General features: G+C 42.5%; 1 protein-coding gene across 3 annotated transcripts; it reads left to right on the forward strand.

The window, feature by feature from the left end:
- The first annotated feature begins 872 nt into the window (after nucleotides 1–872).
- On the forward strand, nucleotides 873–16,209 carry DHX40 (DEAH-box helicase 40). Of its 3 annotated transcripts, none has more exons than XM_050909040.1 (17): nucleotides 873–1,018; nucleotides 1,317–1,462; nucleotides 1,843–1,962; nucleotides 3,122–3,352; nucleotides 3,558–3,624; nucleotides 4,159–4,290; nucleotides 5,695–5,794; nucleotides 6,246–6,332; nucleotides 6,835–7,017; nucleotides 7,567–7,647; nucleotides 8,347–8,504; nucleotides 10,641–10,755; nucleotides 11,043–11,151; nucleotides 11,468–11,562; nucleotides 12,140–12,209; nucleotides 12,619–12,847; nucleotides 14,719–16,209. In XM_050909040.1, exons 1-17 carry the CDS (start codon nucleotides 880–882, stop codon nucleotides 14,856–14,858), a joined length of 2,202 nt encoding a protein of 733 aa, XP_050764997.1. In that variant the 5' UTR covers nucleotides 873–879; the 3' UTR covers nucleotides 14,859–16,209. The 3 variants fall into 3 exon arrangements, with proteins under 3 accessions (XP_050764997.1, XP_050764998.1, XP_050764999.1); XM_050909041.1 differs by having other exon boundaries at nucleotides 14,722–16,209; XM_050909042.1 differs by lacking the exon at nucleotides 14,719–16,209 and adding an exon at nucleotides 14,339–14,607.

The following is a 16,209-nucleotide window of genomic DNA, read 5'->3' on the forward strand; positions in this document are numbered from 1 at the left end:
TGACATACAGACAAAACACAATGCAAAAACTGTGCTTTAGCAGAAATGGGGATTTAGTTGCAGCCGTTAGGCACAAGTTGGGAACCTGGATTGCAGGCTGGTTTCACGTTAAGCGTACATCGCTTGCCACCTTCAGGTCTTACGGGAACTCACAGACGTTGCCAGAAAGCTGTGGCCTTCAGTCAGACCTCGGGCGGCAGATCCGAGCATCCCCAGGGTGGTACATCACAGAGACTTTGGATTTTATGGAGCTGTTTTCCCCCCATCATGTCTCTTCCATACACCGTGTCAATGGTGAGGGGCTGTTTTACCTGTTGAGAGAGAACCACTGGTTACGTCACCCGCGAGCAGTTCGATTTTACGCCACCAACTGCGCCAGACCTGGAGGGGCTGAGGCGCCAGACCCCTCCGGCCTGCCCCTGGGCCTGGGCCGGCCAGAGCGAGCCCCGGGGCCGGCACAAGGAGAGGTACCACTGGGTTTCCCTGTGCTGGCGACGTTCCTCAGGAAGGAGCAAGTGCCACTGTGAAAAACCGCAGTAGATTTGGGGAAAAAAAATAACGGTTTTGGCTAACCAGGGGACAGCTGCTGTCCGGGGCTGAGAGCTGAGGAGAAGTCGGGGGGGCGGGGCCTGCGTGGAGGGGCGGGGCTTCACGAGGCGGGGCTTAAGGAGGAGGCGGGGCGTAGAGGCCCGCGCATGCCATTAGGAGTGCGTAAACAGCGGATGTCATCGGCGTGCGCGCCGGCGCTGCTTCTGCGTGGGGGGGTCACGTGAGGGGCGACCGGCGTTGTACCTGACAGGGCGGGCGCTGGGCCCGCCGGCTTTCCCGGGGCGGCGGCGGCGGCGGCGGCGGCCCTCGGCCGCGGCCTCCTCAGCAGCCATGGAGGGCGCCGCCCTGCCCATCCGCCGGTACCGCCGGGCCCTGGTGGAGGCCGTGAGGGAGCAGCCCTTCCTCATCGTCACCGGCGAGACGGGCAGCGGCAAAAGCACGCAGCTGCCCAAGTACCTCTTCGAGGCAGGTAACGGCCGGGGGTGGGGGAAACCCCTGAGAGCCCCCCACCCCGCTCTGCGGCCTGGGCCCCGAAATGTGGGAGATAAGCACAGATAAATGCAGATAATCCTCCTGTCCCCTCAGGGGGACGCAGCTTCAGGTTGCGCCAATGTGCGTGTGGTGAGAGGAGGTGGCTTGATTAAACCTTTTAAACTAAAAAACTATGACCATATGTATATGACTATGTATATTATGTAGGTACTTGTGTATAAACTGACTCTGAGCAGCACAACTCACTGTCCCTGTTCTCCCCATCTCTCCCATAGGCCTTGCCAAGCTCGGGGCCATTGGCGTCACCCAGCCCCGGCGCGTTGCCACCATCTCGGTGGCGCAGCGGGTGGCTGAGGAGATGGGCTGTTCGCTGGGGAGTGTCGTCGGGTACCAGGTCCGCTTCGATGACTGCACCACCGAGGTAGGGCTCTGAGGACTCTGTTTTTGCAGGTATTGTCACGGCAGGGTGTGGTGGGGTCAGTGGGCTGCGGCTCAGTTTTTTGCTTGTGGGCCTCTCCGTGGCGTCACACAGCCCTGTTGCCTCTCCTAGGGCTTTGCATGCAAAAGTTCTCAGAGCCTTGAGAAGCCATCTGTCCCAGCTGTGGTGAAGCTGCAGTTGTATGTGTCGACTAACTCATTTGATCAAGTTTTTTGAACGCCTTGCAAGTGAAACATTGCCAAGCACCTGTGATGCAATCTTAATGTGTGTTCTGGACAAATATGTGATCTATGTAGAAGTGTTTACTTTACTTTGAAGTAAAAATCCAGGATAACAGCTGAATGTCTAATTAAACCTTTCAGGATACTGCCATCAAGTATATGACTGATGGCTGCTTATTGAGGCAAATATTGGCAGACCCCCTTCTCAGCAAGTACAGTATCATCATTTTGGATGAAGCCCATGAGCGGAGCCTCAGCACTGTGAGTGTCACCTTATATCTGTCCTTTTAGGTCACTATTTCTCCTTTACTGAGGTCTACTTATACCTTTCTTTCACTTCTGCACAATCCCCAAGGATTTTGGCTGACTTTCCATGGATGTGCTTTATCCTTTTGCTGTCCTAAGACCATAGAATTGCTGCTTCGTTTATTACATGGTGCATAATCTGAAAATAAGATGCAGCCTGTAATCCTGTTGGAATTGTTGTAGCTGTTGTTGCGTTTGAAAGCAGTTAAAACTTGGCTGGCTATTGGATACTTTCCCAAAACTTCCAGGAGTTTGAAGCCAGCACAGTGAACACAAACTTTCTAGAATCCTAATTTTAAAAAAACACACACAAACAAACAAAAGCCTGAAACATCTCTCTCTAACGCCTCATGTTGCTTAGGGTGTGTATATGACTGTGCAAAGAGATTACGGCTTTTGGGATCATGGAAGTATCTAGACTGACCTAAGTACCAAAAGCTATCAGATGTCACTCTGACCCTTCTGTGGCAAGCAAAGTGAGACCCAAGTCACTCAGTCCTCCAGAGATTGTGTTGTGTGTCAACCAACCTACCAGTCCAGCTGGGGAAAAGGGAAAATGCTTTCTGAATCCCAGTTCTGCCCTCAAGCATCTGAGGGTATTGCAAGTAACTGAGCTAGGGTGGTGTAAAAAGTGACTGCTCCATCACCTGTGTCTAACTAAAAGGAGCAGATTTTTAATCCAGAGCACTGTGGAGTAAAACAAACTTGCTGAAGTCGTACAATAAATAGTACAACAAAGGATGGTGCACAGTCAGTTGAGTAACGTACGCTGGACAAAGGTGATGACTTTTTAAAATGGGTCTGAGGTAACTGCTTGCAAATGACTTGACCCTGAGAGTATAAAAATGAAAACCAAGGGATTTTAAGTTACGCTGATTCTGTTTATAGGCTGTGAGAAGAGCTGATAAAAAATTAATTAAATTCTAGAAACCAATTAGTGTGCTTCCAAGATGACCAGGGTAAGCGTATGTATTCTTCTGAGTGCTTAGGCCCTGAAGATGTGATTTGCTGTCTTCACTATATCAGTGGGATAAAAATCAGTCCCTTCCAAGTTTGTCAGGCACTTCTAAGAAAACTGGGGTGCTAATATAAATTGCTTCTGTTTTGCTCTTAGGATATTTTATTTGGTTTGCTGAAGAAACTGTTTCTACAGAAGAAACCACCAAACAGGAAGACGGCCATGAAAGTAGTGGTGATGTCGGCCACCCTGGAGGTAGACAAGCTCTCGGAGTTCTTTGGACACTGTTCAGTGCTGCATATTCCAGGAAGAAGTTATCCCGTCAAGGAGATATTCTGCAACCTGCTCAGCCCAAGGGACATAGGCAGCTCTGCGTATGTTACAGAGGTCTGGCCCGTTTTACTTCATTTCTGTGTTGTGTTCTCTGTTCTTGGTATGATTATCATCTGTGAAAGACCACAAGATTTAGCTGCTGTATTGCTGTGTTCTTAGCATCTCTGCAGGATATCGGCAAGAATTAGTTAGTACTATGAGTTTTAGGAAGAGTAAGTGAGATTCCAGCTGCTATTGGCTTGTTTGTTGTTTGTTTCAGGCTGTAAAAGTGACATTGGATATCCACTTAAATGAACCAGAAGGCGACATCTTGGTTTTCCTGACAGGTGTGAATTTTTCTTTCAACAACTGATGGCTATTCTAGGTGAATCATGGCATTGCCAGCAGAACAGTACATCCTTCCAATGACTGTCTAGTTTGTCCCAGAGCAGTAAGTAGAGAAGGGAGAGTTGCAGAGCATGTTTAGATATATCCATGCCTATGAGATCAGATAAGAAAAACATTAACTTGAAAATTTGCATATGCTCTTTTCTTCCTGTGCCAAATTTACTCTGTATTGTCTACATGTTTTATTTTGTTGTTAATTCAGGAAGGGAGAATTTCTTTAGCTGCAAAACCCTACATCAGTGTATGGGCCAGGCACTTATGCAGTCATCTTCTAAGGAAAAGCCTTGGTGAGAGGCACTGTGGAAAGACTGGATGTCACCTCCTAAACTAACTCTCATAAATATTACTTCCTTCTTGTAATGGTGTTGATGACCGTAATATTGGCAAAACAATCTTATTTAAAGATGTTGCAAACTAGGCAGGCAGAGTTGTAGCTACATAGGTTGCTTAAGTGCTCTTGTATGTTTTTTTAGGTCAAATTGAGATAGAAAGAGCTTGTGACTTACTTTTCAAGAAAGCGGAATCTATTGATTACCGGTATGAAGTACATGATCGGTCTGTTGAAGGCCTGCTTATCTTACCATTGTATGGGTCAATGTCAACAGGTAAGAGCATATGATGTCACGTGGAACTTAATTCACATAAATGTTAACTGCAAGAGTTATAATCAGTATCCTAATCAAATATTTCTATTGGAAAAAATGGCATTCATTAACCCGTTTGTTACAATACTGTAGCAGTGTGGGGTTTTTTGTGGTGTTCATAAACTAATCAAACTTCAGCCTTCTCTGTACTTGCACAGAAGCCTCCAGTTAATTCATATCCACTGGAAATGGCTTCACATGGCATCAAGGTCTCCAGCTTAGGAAGGGGATATTGTGTGACTGAAAGTTCAGATGTCTTATTTAGGCCCTCACATTTTATTTTATATGGAAAAGAAACTGCCAGTAGGTTTTTGGTGATGAGAGTAGACCTGTAAGGGAAGATAGAAGTAGTACAGTGTTACACAATATAGAAAAGTACAGGTTATCAGAATGAGTCAGTCTGTTTTATTTGGCAGCAATACCACAGTTAGTTTCAAAGAGTTAAAAACAAAGGCCTTTTGACCTTTACTGAACACAGACACTGTATTTTCAGATGAACTTGAGTGCGATATTTAAATGTGTGGGTGCAGTATGTAGATTGCCGAGAGGCTGAATAAGCATTCAGAAGAGCGGGGCAGCAATTTCCATCTGGAAGTGGTGCTGAGAGGAAAGATCTGGTAATGATCTGCAGAGAGGGAGCAAAATTTTTACACAACTTTTCATTTTGCTCTTTCAAGAGGGTAAAAGAAAGGTATAGCTGCTTCTTTACCCCGTGATAGGTGTTAGGTTCCGGGCTGAAAGTGATACTTTTTTTTCTTTTGTGGTAGTTTCTCAGAGGCCATTGTATTTGAATATTTTTAAATACACAAGAGAGAATTTTCCTTAACGAGATTTTTGTATTTTTCAAGTGTAATAAGTGAGAAAATTTCAGGGGAAAGTTGAATTTCCACCTCCCTCTTTCATTCCTTGGAAAGCCAAATGAATTATTGGAAACTGCATATGCTGCTTTGTTAAATGTTAAAAGAAGATTTGCTGGAAACACGGGGAGTTTAACTGAATCTTTTCAGGTTCACCTTCACTTGCTCTGATTGTTAAAACCCTTCAAATCCTTCATGAAGATTCTGTTAAGACCAGACATCTTGTTTGTTTTTCCTAGCTCTGGGTTAGGAAACATCCAGGAGAGTTGGCCTTTGTTGATCTCAAAATCTTCTTGAATATGCAAGCAATACGGAAGATATTCTCTAATTTCTGGCATATGCTAAAATACCGAATCTGTATTTTAGGATGTTATGTGATTCACTTTCTAATTTCATTCAAATGACTTTCACTAAGCATTTGAGTAAGTTTGTACGGTGTTAGAGATGTGGTTTGAAATCAGAGCATTGTAACATAACAGATTGACTGACTGACTACCTGTCATTTTAGATCAACAGAAAAGAATATTTTTGCCAGCTCCCACAGGCATTAGAAAATGTGTGGTGTCCACAAACATTGCTGCAACATCTCTGACAATTGAAGGAGTCAGGTATTGTTTCCTATCCTTCATAAAAACTGTAATGGAGGGAGTGAGTCAGAAAGTTGTATGAGATTTGGAAAAACGCATCTGACTTCCTTCCGCTACTACACCTGCCCAATAATTACCTGTTGCCTCTTTTTGTCTATGTAGTGAATAAAAAAACCCCTTGATACTATTATATAGTCTTAGAGATGACTAATATTGTTGGACCCTAATTTGAAATCAAATCTCGCTCCGTTAAATGAGCATAGTGTCCTTGGGTGCTGGGAGGTATTACGTGTAACATCCTGTAGAGTGAACCATTACAGGGCTGCAGCTGACCAGCAAAGTGCAACTGCCTGTTTGCAGCGATTGTAGGCTAAATGCGTTCTTGCTTTGATGATATGCATGTGGCAGTTACCTGTCTGTCTACTGAGACCTGTGTTGTTTTCTTCTCTGACAGAGTATGAATCTTTTTCAGATATGTAGTAGATAGTGGATTTGTGAAGCAGTTGAATCATAACCCCCGAGTTGGCTTGGACATACTGGAGGTGGTTCCCATTTCAAAGTAAGTTTTAAAAAGGTTGTGTGCTTGGTGTTTCTGGGAGTTGCTCTGACAATACTCTGTATTGGTTGATCTTTTTAAAAAAGAAAAAAAAAAAAGGTGGCGGGGCCGCTTTGAGGCTCCGTAATTTAAAGCCATTTTGTTTGCTGCTAAATAAAAAGTGGTTCAGGACACATAATTTCCTATAAGTTACAGGCATTAAGAAGGAATTGACAATGCATGGTCTGTAGTCTGAACAGTGGCTCACATGTCATCTTGTGTTTGCTGAATACAAGAGCCTGATTCAGAGAAGCTTAAAAAAAATCTTCCCTTGCACAGAAATGCTTCTTCATTCTGCTAGTTCTTGTATAGCTGGATCTCTCAGTTGCTGCACAGTATAATATATCTTCCATCTACAAACGTAGCAATTGCCATTATTTATCGTAATTACAGTGTGCTTCTTTGGATAATAACAGAAGGGATCAAGAGTTTGGATGGTTTTTTCCCTGCCTTTCTGTTTTGGAAGGAGCGAAGCAAGGCAGCGAGCTGGCCGAGCTGGCAGGACATCATCTGGAAAAAGCTATCAGCTATACAGCAAAGAATTCTGGGAGCAATGCATGCCTGATCACACCGTCCCAGAGATCAAGAGGACCAGTCTGACATCTGTGATCCTGACCTTGAAGTGCCTTTCTGTGCATGATGTCATAAGGTAACTTCCATGGAGGGGGGATTATCATTTTCTTCCTGAGTCTCAGCAGCAAGGCAGCACAGGCACCAACAGCCTGTTGGCAGGAGGCAGGATTAGGTCCCTGGCCAACTGTGACACTTCGATACAATCAGCTTTTCTGCTGTTCTCCTCAGTCTTTAATGCCAGATTGGATCTTGAGCTCAAGTTCAGTTTGAGGTTCTGCCAAAACTAGCTCCTTCTCTCCAGAATTAAATAGTTCATAGTGGTCCTTTAAAATACTGATGTTTATATCCCAAAAGCTTCACCTCTGTGGAATTGTTTAATTTTAGGATCATACATGTGCAGAAAATACAGTTCATCTTTGCATGTGCCATGCTGGGATTTGTCATCGTAATTCTTCAGCTTGAGGCTGTACATGTAGTAACACACCCATATACTGAAGATGCTTATGTGCACTTTGGTCAGAAACCTGTATTGGAAGGTTACAAAAGCATTTTAATAAATAGGAAAACTAACAAAGCTATACTGAGTCTGAACAGTGAGATTTTTTTACTTAATTTTTTACTACAGATTTCCCTATTTGGACTGCCCTGAAGAAAGGCATATTTTAGAAGCTCTCAAGGAACTTTACCAGTGTGATGCTATTGACAGGTAAAAAATAAAGGGGTGTAGTCACTACAAGAATTTAAAATCTAATGGTTTAACTGGTGTGAGTTGTTCATGTGGACTAAAGGACTTCCCCCAGCAGTAGAGTATGTTTCCTCATTAGACCAGGAAGTGAACTACTGGCTTTTAGTATATTCTCTGTAAAATTAGGGTTAGAGCATGGCTTAGGACTTGAGAGATACAGATTAATTTCTCCACATTGTCCTGGAGTTCCTGAGTGACCTCAGACAAATTACCTCAACTCTCTGTGCTGTAGTTCCCGATAGCAGATCCTAGACTGTTGTGACAAAGGTGCTTAGGCACTAGCTGTGAGGCCTATCCAAGAACACAAAACAGGAAGCGAGATCTTATCCTAAGCTTCCAGGAATTCTTCTTGGAGAAAAAAAAAAAAAAGAAATCTTAATCTTAAGCATCTGATACACTTAAAAAGCTGGCTTTGCCTGCCATGAAGCAGGCATAAGCAAACTGGAGAAATGTGAAATATTCTTCTGCTAGTGACGCTTGCTTCGTGTCTCCAGCACCTATCTGGGCACACACAGGCTGCAGTGTTAGAACAGGCCAGAGGGAAATGCTTCTTTCATGCTCTATCAGTATATGGTGGCTGACACTGTGTGTACATGTTCCAATTTACACTTCAACATAGTTTTGCTGAATCTGGTATTTGAATCTTTTTCCTGGGATAAGGAGAGGCCATGTGACAAGACTGGGTGAATTCCTGGTGCAGTTTCCCCTCCCTCCCAACCTGACCTGTGCTGTCATAAAAGCTGCTTCTCTTGACTCTGAAGATCTGCTGCTTCCCATAGCAGCCATGTTGTCTGTGGAAAATGTCTTCATTCGTCCAGGTAGGAAGCCCCTTATCTCAAAGCAGCCTTGGGGGGGTGGGGAGTTCTGCTTGAACAGGGACATCTCGGGCAATGGTTACGCAGCACACACTGATTCATCTGGAGACCTTTTCTACAGCTTCCCTCTGCAGGGTTTTTTGCTCTCAGTAGTTTTCTGTGCTAGTTTGTGAGGCCACAGTATCTTATAGGTGTATCTCAAGGTTATAAAGCAGGAACTGATTCTGTATTTTGAACAATGGTAGCACAAGCCTTTATTTGAGCGTAAGGATACTCCTGCCAGGGAGCAAGCTGGTCTCCTTAGTTGGGCCCAACACTGGTGGGAGACGTAAGTATTTACCTTAAACTAATGGTTTAAATAACCCTTACGTTGCAGAATGAGGAAGATTCCTCAAGTGCAATGCCTTGTCTCCCAGAGTACCTCATAGCAGATCGGTAGGGAAGAATGGTAAGATTAGGACAAATACACAATGGCACTTTGCAGCTTTCTGTGGTCTTGGAGTCAGGGCACATTGCATGCTAGGAATTGGACAACAGCTGTTCCAAAGACTTCAAAATAGCATGGAATTGGGTTGCATTTGTCCCAAGGCTGTGTGCTGTAAAGTAGCATATGGGTAAGCAAGTGGATTGCTGAGAGGTCATAAGGGGGAAAACTGTGTTACAGGAGGGAAAAGAGAGAGAGGAAAAAAAAAAAAAGCCAAAACAAAAACCCACCAGAAAAACCAAAACGCACCACGGGAGATGTTTTGCTGTTGGTCTAAGTACAGACAACGGGGACTGATTAATCTGTTTGTAATGAATGGGGTTGCCTGTGGATTGGCTTTTCTGTTCAATAACTCTGTTTAACCAAATAGACCTTTTAAGTTACTGTGAGAAGCTCAACTTGTCACTGCCTCTTCCAGTGTTCTTCTAAATGGAAAAAGTAATTTTTCTGTGGTTCCAAGCTAGCACCTCTCACTAGTGCTAAACTCACTCTCACATCCTCCTTCCTATCTCCTTTCCCCTCCTGTCTGCGCCCCCCCTTCCCCCCAACTGTGCTACATATAAAGGCTATATGTAGCACAGTCTTTGTGGGAGACCTTTGTCCTTTCTAGTCACTCATTGGCTCTTGTCCAGTTATCTCTGTAGTCTATTAACCGTGCCCGTTAGCGCAACAGCTAAAGACACTGCTGACACTACTGATAGCCTGGATTCTGCTCTGGGGTCGTTCGCATTCCCACAAATGTGCATTTGCTTTCCTGTCCTCCATCTGGCAATATGCCCTCGTTATCTGTTCAGCTAGCTAATGCACACGTGTTCGTTACTCTCCAGCAACCCCGTACATTAGGACGCAAACACAGAGACTCCCATCCTGAAGGCACTTGCTCATGTGCAATATGTGTACGAACAGGCCTCCTTACTTCATCGGTGTTACTTTTATACCCACAAACTTCTGACATCGTCTGCAGTACAGCAGCCATGCGGTGCATTGGCCTTTGCAGCCGTATCCCTCTCTACTAAGGGGAATAGGTTGTGCTGGGGGAGAAATTCTTTCAGTGTTTAAAACTTGAAATAACACTTTGGAAATGTTGCTTTTGCCTAGTACATTCCTAGCGTTTAGTGAAGGTGAATTCCCACTAAACTCACAGCTCGCATTTTTTCTAGACTCTTATTTATTTTAAGACCTCCATTACTACGGCACTTAAGTACTAGGACAAAAGCTGAGTTAAATAGATTAGATGGTGCTACGATGGGGTGGTTTCAACAGTCTTGTTTTTGTCTCAGGGCAAAACTTGCACGTGATCCCTGTGAGCTGTTTGTTTGAGGTCACTGTTCCTTTATCTTTCCATGTTGGCATCTGAATTGATTGTGAGAGAGAAATATGTAGAACCTTTCTTTCTAAGAGACTGGAATTCTTCAGCTCTGGTGCTCACTGATGAGATTAATCACAGATTTAATAGCATCTATGTGTTCCTGTCCAGCAGTCGTGGAAGGAGGAAGAACTGTAAATGCAGCTGTGGAGGAGAGACAAATTTAAAAATAACATGAATAAAGAGCCAAGGCTGTCAAACACACTTTGGAGAGATGCTAACAGAAAATTAAGTAGGAGTGATAAATAAAAATGGCTTTGTTAAAGTGAGATATAACTTACTTCCTCAGGTGATCCTCAGAAGCAAAAAGAGGCTGAGCTTCAACACCAGGAACTTTCCTCACAAGTGGGAGGATGCAATGACTTCGCAACCCTCTTAAATATTTTTGAACAGTGCAAAGCAAGGTATAAAATGATTCCTTACAGTAAGTGGTTTTGCATTGCTCATAACTCCCAGCTGCTGATGGTTTTTAGATGTATTGCATATATGCACATGTATGTACGCATACTTAATTGCAGATTTATTCCTTATTGTGATCTGTAATTTCTATCAAGCCACCTATTATGTAAACTAACAAAGTGTCTGGCTGTGTAGGTTGCCTTCTTTGTACGACCATAACAAAAAATAGAGGCAACTTTCTGCCTGCAGCTTACAAAGGGCTTCTTTATAATACAAGTATTTCTGTTCTCAGCAAGTCTCCTTCAGCTTGGTGCCAGAAATACTGGATCCATTGGAGAGCTTTAAAATCTGCTTTCAGTGTGGAAAAACAACTTCGGGAAATAATCAGTAAACTGAAACAGGTAAAAAATATAATTTTTATATATGATTGAGTTATATAAGTTTAAGACACGTACGGGACTACTGAGCCTTTGCGAGATGGCTGCTGCCTTTCTCCAGTAGAAACCAATCCCCTTGAATATTTAGTAGAGCATCCTTGCTGTAGCTTGTGTAACTAACAGGTATGATGGTGGTAACAAGCAAGAAGGAGGGTTTTCCTCCTTCCTCATGGTTTCCGTAGGCTGAGAAACCCAGAGTTTAAAATCCATGCGATGGAGGGGGTATAGCCACTTTTTCTTTAGGAAAGATCCTGATTCATGTTGTGTTTTCTTTATATAGCTGCCAGACTTCCCTAAAGAGACGTTTGAAGGCTCTAGAACTGAAATACTAAGAAGATGTCTATGTGCAGGATACTTTATCAATGTAGCTAGGAGGTAAGTAATAAAGCTTGGAGAATTGAATGGGAAAGATGCTATGCATATTCTTTAAAGGTGTAGCCGCATATTGAAACGGAATAGTAAGGCTGTATATTGTTAAACGTAGCAAAGTAGCAATTGCAGCTGAAGGCGGTGTTTCTGCACAAGGCTGGAAGCCTGGTAGGTACTCTGCTTTTGACTCTCATTACATTCCTGGGGAAGTTGGTTACGTCCTTGGAATAGTAGTTTTTCTATCTGTGAAATGAGCTTGCAAGCTGATGAGTAGTTCCAGATATTAAACTGAAGGGCTTGGAAATGTCCAGTTATCATGGCTGTCAAAGACTTCAATCCCAAACCCTGTTTATTATTGTGTTGTTATATCTGCAGTGTTACTGTGGTAAATTAGACAGATATATTGTATTCCTTATTGGTTTTTTACAGTTTAATTCTGGAAGGATCTTCCTCTGCTTATATATTTGAGTATTTTCTTCTATGCTGCTGCTGATTTGCTTAGTTTAGTGTTGCTGTCTAATCACAGCGAAGTATGTTTCATTATATATATATATATATTTTTTTTTTTTCACAAACTTGTCAGATCTGCAGCCAGGACATTCTGCACAATGGACGGACATGGCAGCATAGTCTATATCCATCCTTCATCTACAGTAAGTTACCAAAGTCTGTTAATGAAGTAGCAAAGGATCTACAAGAGGAATAAGAGGCAGGTCCCTGTAAACTCTTCCTCTTCTGTTTGGTTTGTGCTAACTTACGGCCAGGAGAAGCACTGTTGCAGTGCTCATTTTGAGAGTGGGGAAGAGCCTCACTTCTTCGAATTTGGTAAATGTTTGGCTTATGATACGGGTGTGACAGACTGAGCTTTCTCTCTGGCTCTTTGGATTTCCTGGGCAATTTTAAGCAAGTCATTATGCCTTAGTTTCCCTGTCTGAAAATTTAGGGTAATGTCAGCTTTATCTCATTCTTGCATCTGAAGCATTGGAAGATATTCCAATGGAGGGTGCTCTAGAAACAAAAATTCTTTTTTATCAGTTCTGAAATAATCTTTTTATTTTTCAGTTATATAACCAGGAGACTCGCCTCGAGTGGATCATCTTCCATGATGTCACAGTGACATCCAAAATCTATGTCCGGACAGTGTGTCCTGTTCGCTATGAATGGGTCAAAGACTTGTTGCCCAGACTGCATCAAATTGATGCATATGAACTGAGCAGTGTGGCACGGGAAGAAGTAACTGAAGAGGAAATAACCAAGTGGAAACATAAGGAGGACCTTAAAAGGCAGTATGGTAAGCACATTACTAGTCCATATCTATGGTGTGTGTAGTTTTCTTGGTTGTTGTGGACATGTGTGTGTATATTATGTCACTGAATGCATTCTGGACTACTAGGTGTTAATCTGGATGTGCTTAACATTTGATGTGTAGCTCTAGTTGTTTTCTTGTCTTACTACAGTTCTGCAATCCTGATTTTCCTGCCTTGGCAGTGCGTGTAGTGGTGTTTGCTTGCTGGTTCTTGCCATGCTCCCTCCTTTTGGTTTAATATAGTTGACAGGAGCAGAACGTCAACCCAGAGTTGAATAAAAGCATTTTGAGTCTAACCATTATTTAAGTGTGCAAAGTGTATCTAGCCATAGATACCCAAAATAATACTGTCCTGAGGGAGAGATGTCCTAAGGGCTGGAGGGGAGGAGAAAAAAAAAAAAAACACACCAACCCAAAAAACCCACCAAACAAAAAACACAGAGGAAAAAGTATCCCATTTTGAGTGCCTCATTCTGACAATGAACTTAATGGCATATGTTTAAATAGTCAGTTTTAATTAAAACTGGTGCCTGCTAACTGATCTGGCTGCTTGACATTCTTTGAATTCTTCTGTCAGCAGGTTTCGTAAAGCAGCCAAGTATTCAAAGGGCCTCTTTGCTCCTGAGCTGACCCTTCCAAAACATTAATTTAATATACAGTACAGGCACTGGCAGTATAGATTCTCTTCAGTTTCCTTAACAATGGAAAAAATGTAGACTCTTGTGCTCAGACCAGCGTCTCTTTCTGTCCTGCATTATTGTATAAAACAACCATTTTAAATGATAAAAACATGAATTGGATTTGGTTATAAATTTGCTGGAAAGGATATTTGCGTTACTGGATAATGCAGAGGAGCCTCATCTATTTATCTGAAGTCCAAGGAGCTGAGGTTTGTTCTTTGTCCCCCTTTTTGACTTCACCAGGCAATTGTAAATTAATTTGAGATTAATATTGACCTTACAGATGTTGTATTTCTGGGAGCTTCATAAAAATAGGCGGCTGAATAGCTGACAAGGGCTTAATTAGTGCCCAGTGGGAGGAAAGGCTGCATCATGAGCTGAATTATTATTTGACTCCAAGACAGAATAATTACAAATATTCCAAGAGTGAATGCTGATTAAAGCTCCTTCCTCATATCAAAGAATCTGGTGCCCAGCCCCAGAGCCCTAGGAACAGGCTGCAGTGGCTGCTTCATTCACACAATACTTAGACTCTCAGAGTCTATGAAAGATTTTTTTTTTAATTATTATTATTTTAAATTTTATTTTAAACTGAAAATATTTCATGCTTTTCTTTCCTTCTGGGAGAAGCGCTCCCAAGGTCTCAGCTCAGTGGGAGAATGTGCATTTGTAATGGTGTCTGATCTGGAGTATTGACTTTTCCCACTCGTTTATCTGTGTGTTATCCTCCCTCTTCCTCCTACCTCCAGAAGTTTGTAAGGATAGTTTATTCTAAGCTGCTTTTTCCTGCTCCCAGTGCTGTCCCTCTCCTGCCTAAACCTGAGTTTGAGATGTGTAATTGAGAGAAGAAATGGGTGCATAGAACACAAGATGCATAGTATCTCTTACAATAAAAAGCAAGATATACATTTGAGGACAAGATGAGCCCAGCTGCAAGTATTGACATGGGAGTTAAGGCATGATTTTATTTTTTTATTGTTTTTTCCTCCCCGCTGTGGTACAGTCTGTCCTCTCTGGAAGTCATTCAAATGACTGACTGGGACTTGAAAAACATTTGAGATTCTGTTGGGGGGGTTTTGGGTATTTTACAAATGGGAGAAATTGTAATGCTGGGTTGTTTTGGCTGGGGTTTTTTTGACAAATAAGAGTGTATTCCTCTCTCTCCTCTCCCCCCAGAAGGAGTCACAGACAACTCTGCAAAGAAGATGGAGAGAAGGAATGATGATCAATCAATACTGGATGCCCGAGCTCGCTATCTTGAGAGAAAGCAGCAAAGAGCACAGGGTTTAAGTGGCCCAATGAAAGAAGTGGGGTAATACTCGCGGCTGCTCTACTCCCACTGTGAGGAAAGGCAGTTTGGTGCAGTTGTTCGGGGTATGTTTGCATAATGCAAAATGACTAACTGGAATGGAGAAAAACTTCTGCTTTGTGGTAAGTTTGGGTGCCGAAGCATACAAATGCAATCTTCCTTTGCTGCATCCAGCAAGGAAAAGTTACCAAGCTGAATTTTGTTGCTACATGTCACTGGCAACAATTTAGTGGCCTCAAATGTGGATGAAGACGTGATACTTACTGTGGTGCCAATTCTGTGGCATTTAGTTGACTTAGAAAGGTCTCAGAGCCATTATTAATAAAATTTTCTTAAAGATTGGGTTTTTTTTAGAGTGGAACTGTCACTTTTTATCCATTTCACTTTGTATGATTGTGGCTATACAGTCTTCATGCTCATACACTACTCAGGAAAATGTGTAGGAAGTGCTCTTTTAATGATGGAACCATCAGGATCCAAATTCAAAAGGACGTTTGTCACCTGCATTCTCTGTTGCAGACAGTGCTGTTCCTACTCTGTATTGTGCTGTACCACATACAGTGATGTTTCTGGGTGAAGATGTCTTTGTATGCAAAGTATTTTGTAAATGTTTTCACATTCTTGCTAACAATGCATAATTTTTGTCAGGGATGACTTAGCACTGTGTGTTTTCCATTTGGCAAAAAAACCCAAAACAAACCCCAGCAGTCAGTCCAGTACTCAGCCAGGTTACGTCCTGCAGTCCGTCCGCCGGCCTGCTGCCTAGTGGGCTGTTTTTCTGAGTTTGGTAGCTGTTATATTTAATATGTCTGGATTTTGGTCTGAAGAATGAGTGTTTCAAATGTGTAGAAAGAATACACAAGGAAATACTAGCTTTTTTCCTTGACTCAAGTATATAACAAAGCAAAGAGTTGTGATGCTTTGACATCATAAAGTTTGTTTCCTTCTCGATAAAGAGGTAATCCCCTTCTGCCAGTTTAATAATCCTAAAATGTTCCAGTGCTCTAGTATGGAGCTTGTCTTTTTTGCTATTTTTTCACTGTCAGTAAGTAACATATTGTATCAGATAATTTCCAAAAAACTGGAAGAACCTACTGTCGTTTTTCACTCCTCAGTTGTGTGCAGCTCTGTGTCACCTTCAGTTGTTTTTCAGGTAACTAGCTAACGCTGTTAAAAAGATGTTGCAAGGAAGCCTTAGCATTTGGTGTAAAACGTTAAGCATTCTGCCTCTGTACTGCACAGATTGTAGCTGATCATAAGCTTTCAAAAACCTTGGGCTTCTCTTATGGGGAATATGATAAAAGAGAAGTCCCTCTTTCTGTGATTGTTTCTATTAAAACGAAAAAGCTGAGGCTGGT

The sequence above is a fragment of the Gymnogyps californianus genome, chromosome 20 (genome assembly GCF_018139145.2).
Source record: "Gymnogyps californianus isolate 813 chromosome 20, ASM1813914v2, whole genome shotgun sequence".
NCBI classification, from domain to species: Eukaryota; Metazoa; Chordata; class Aves; order Accipitriformes; family Cathartidae; genus Gymnogyps; species Gymnogyps californianus.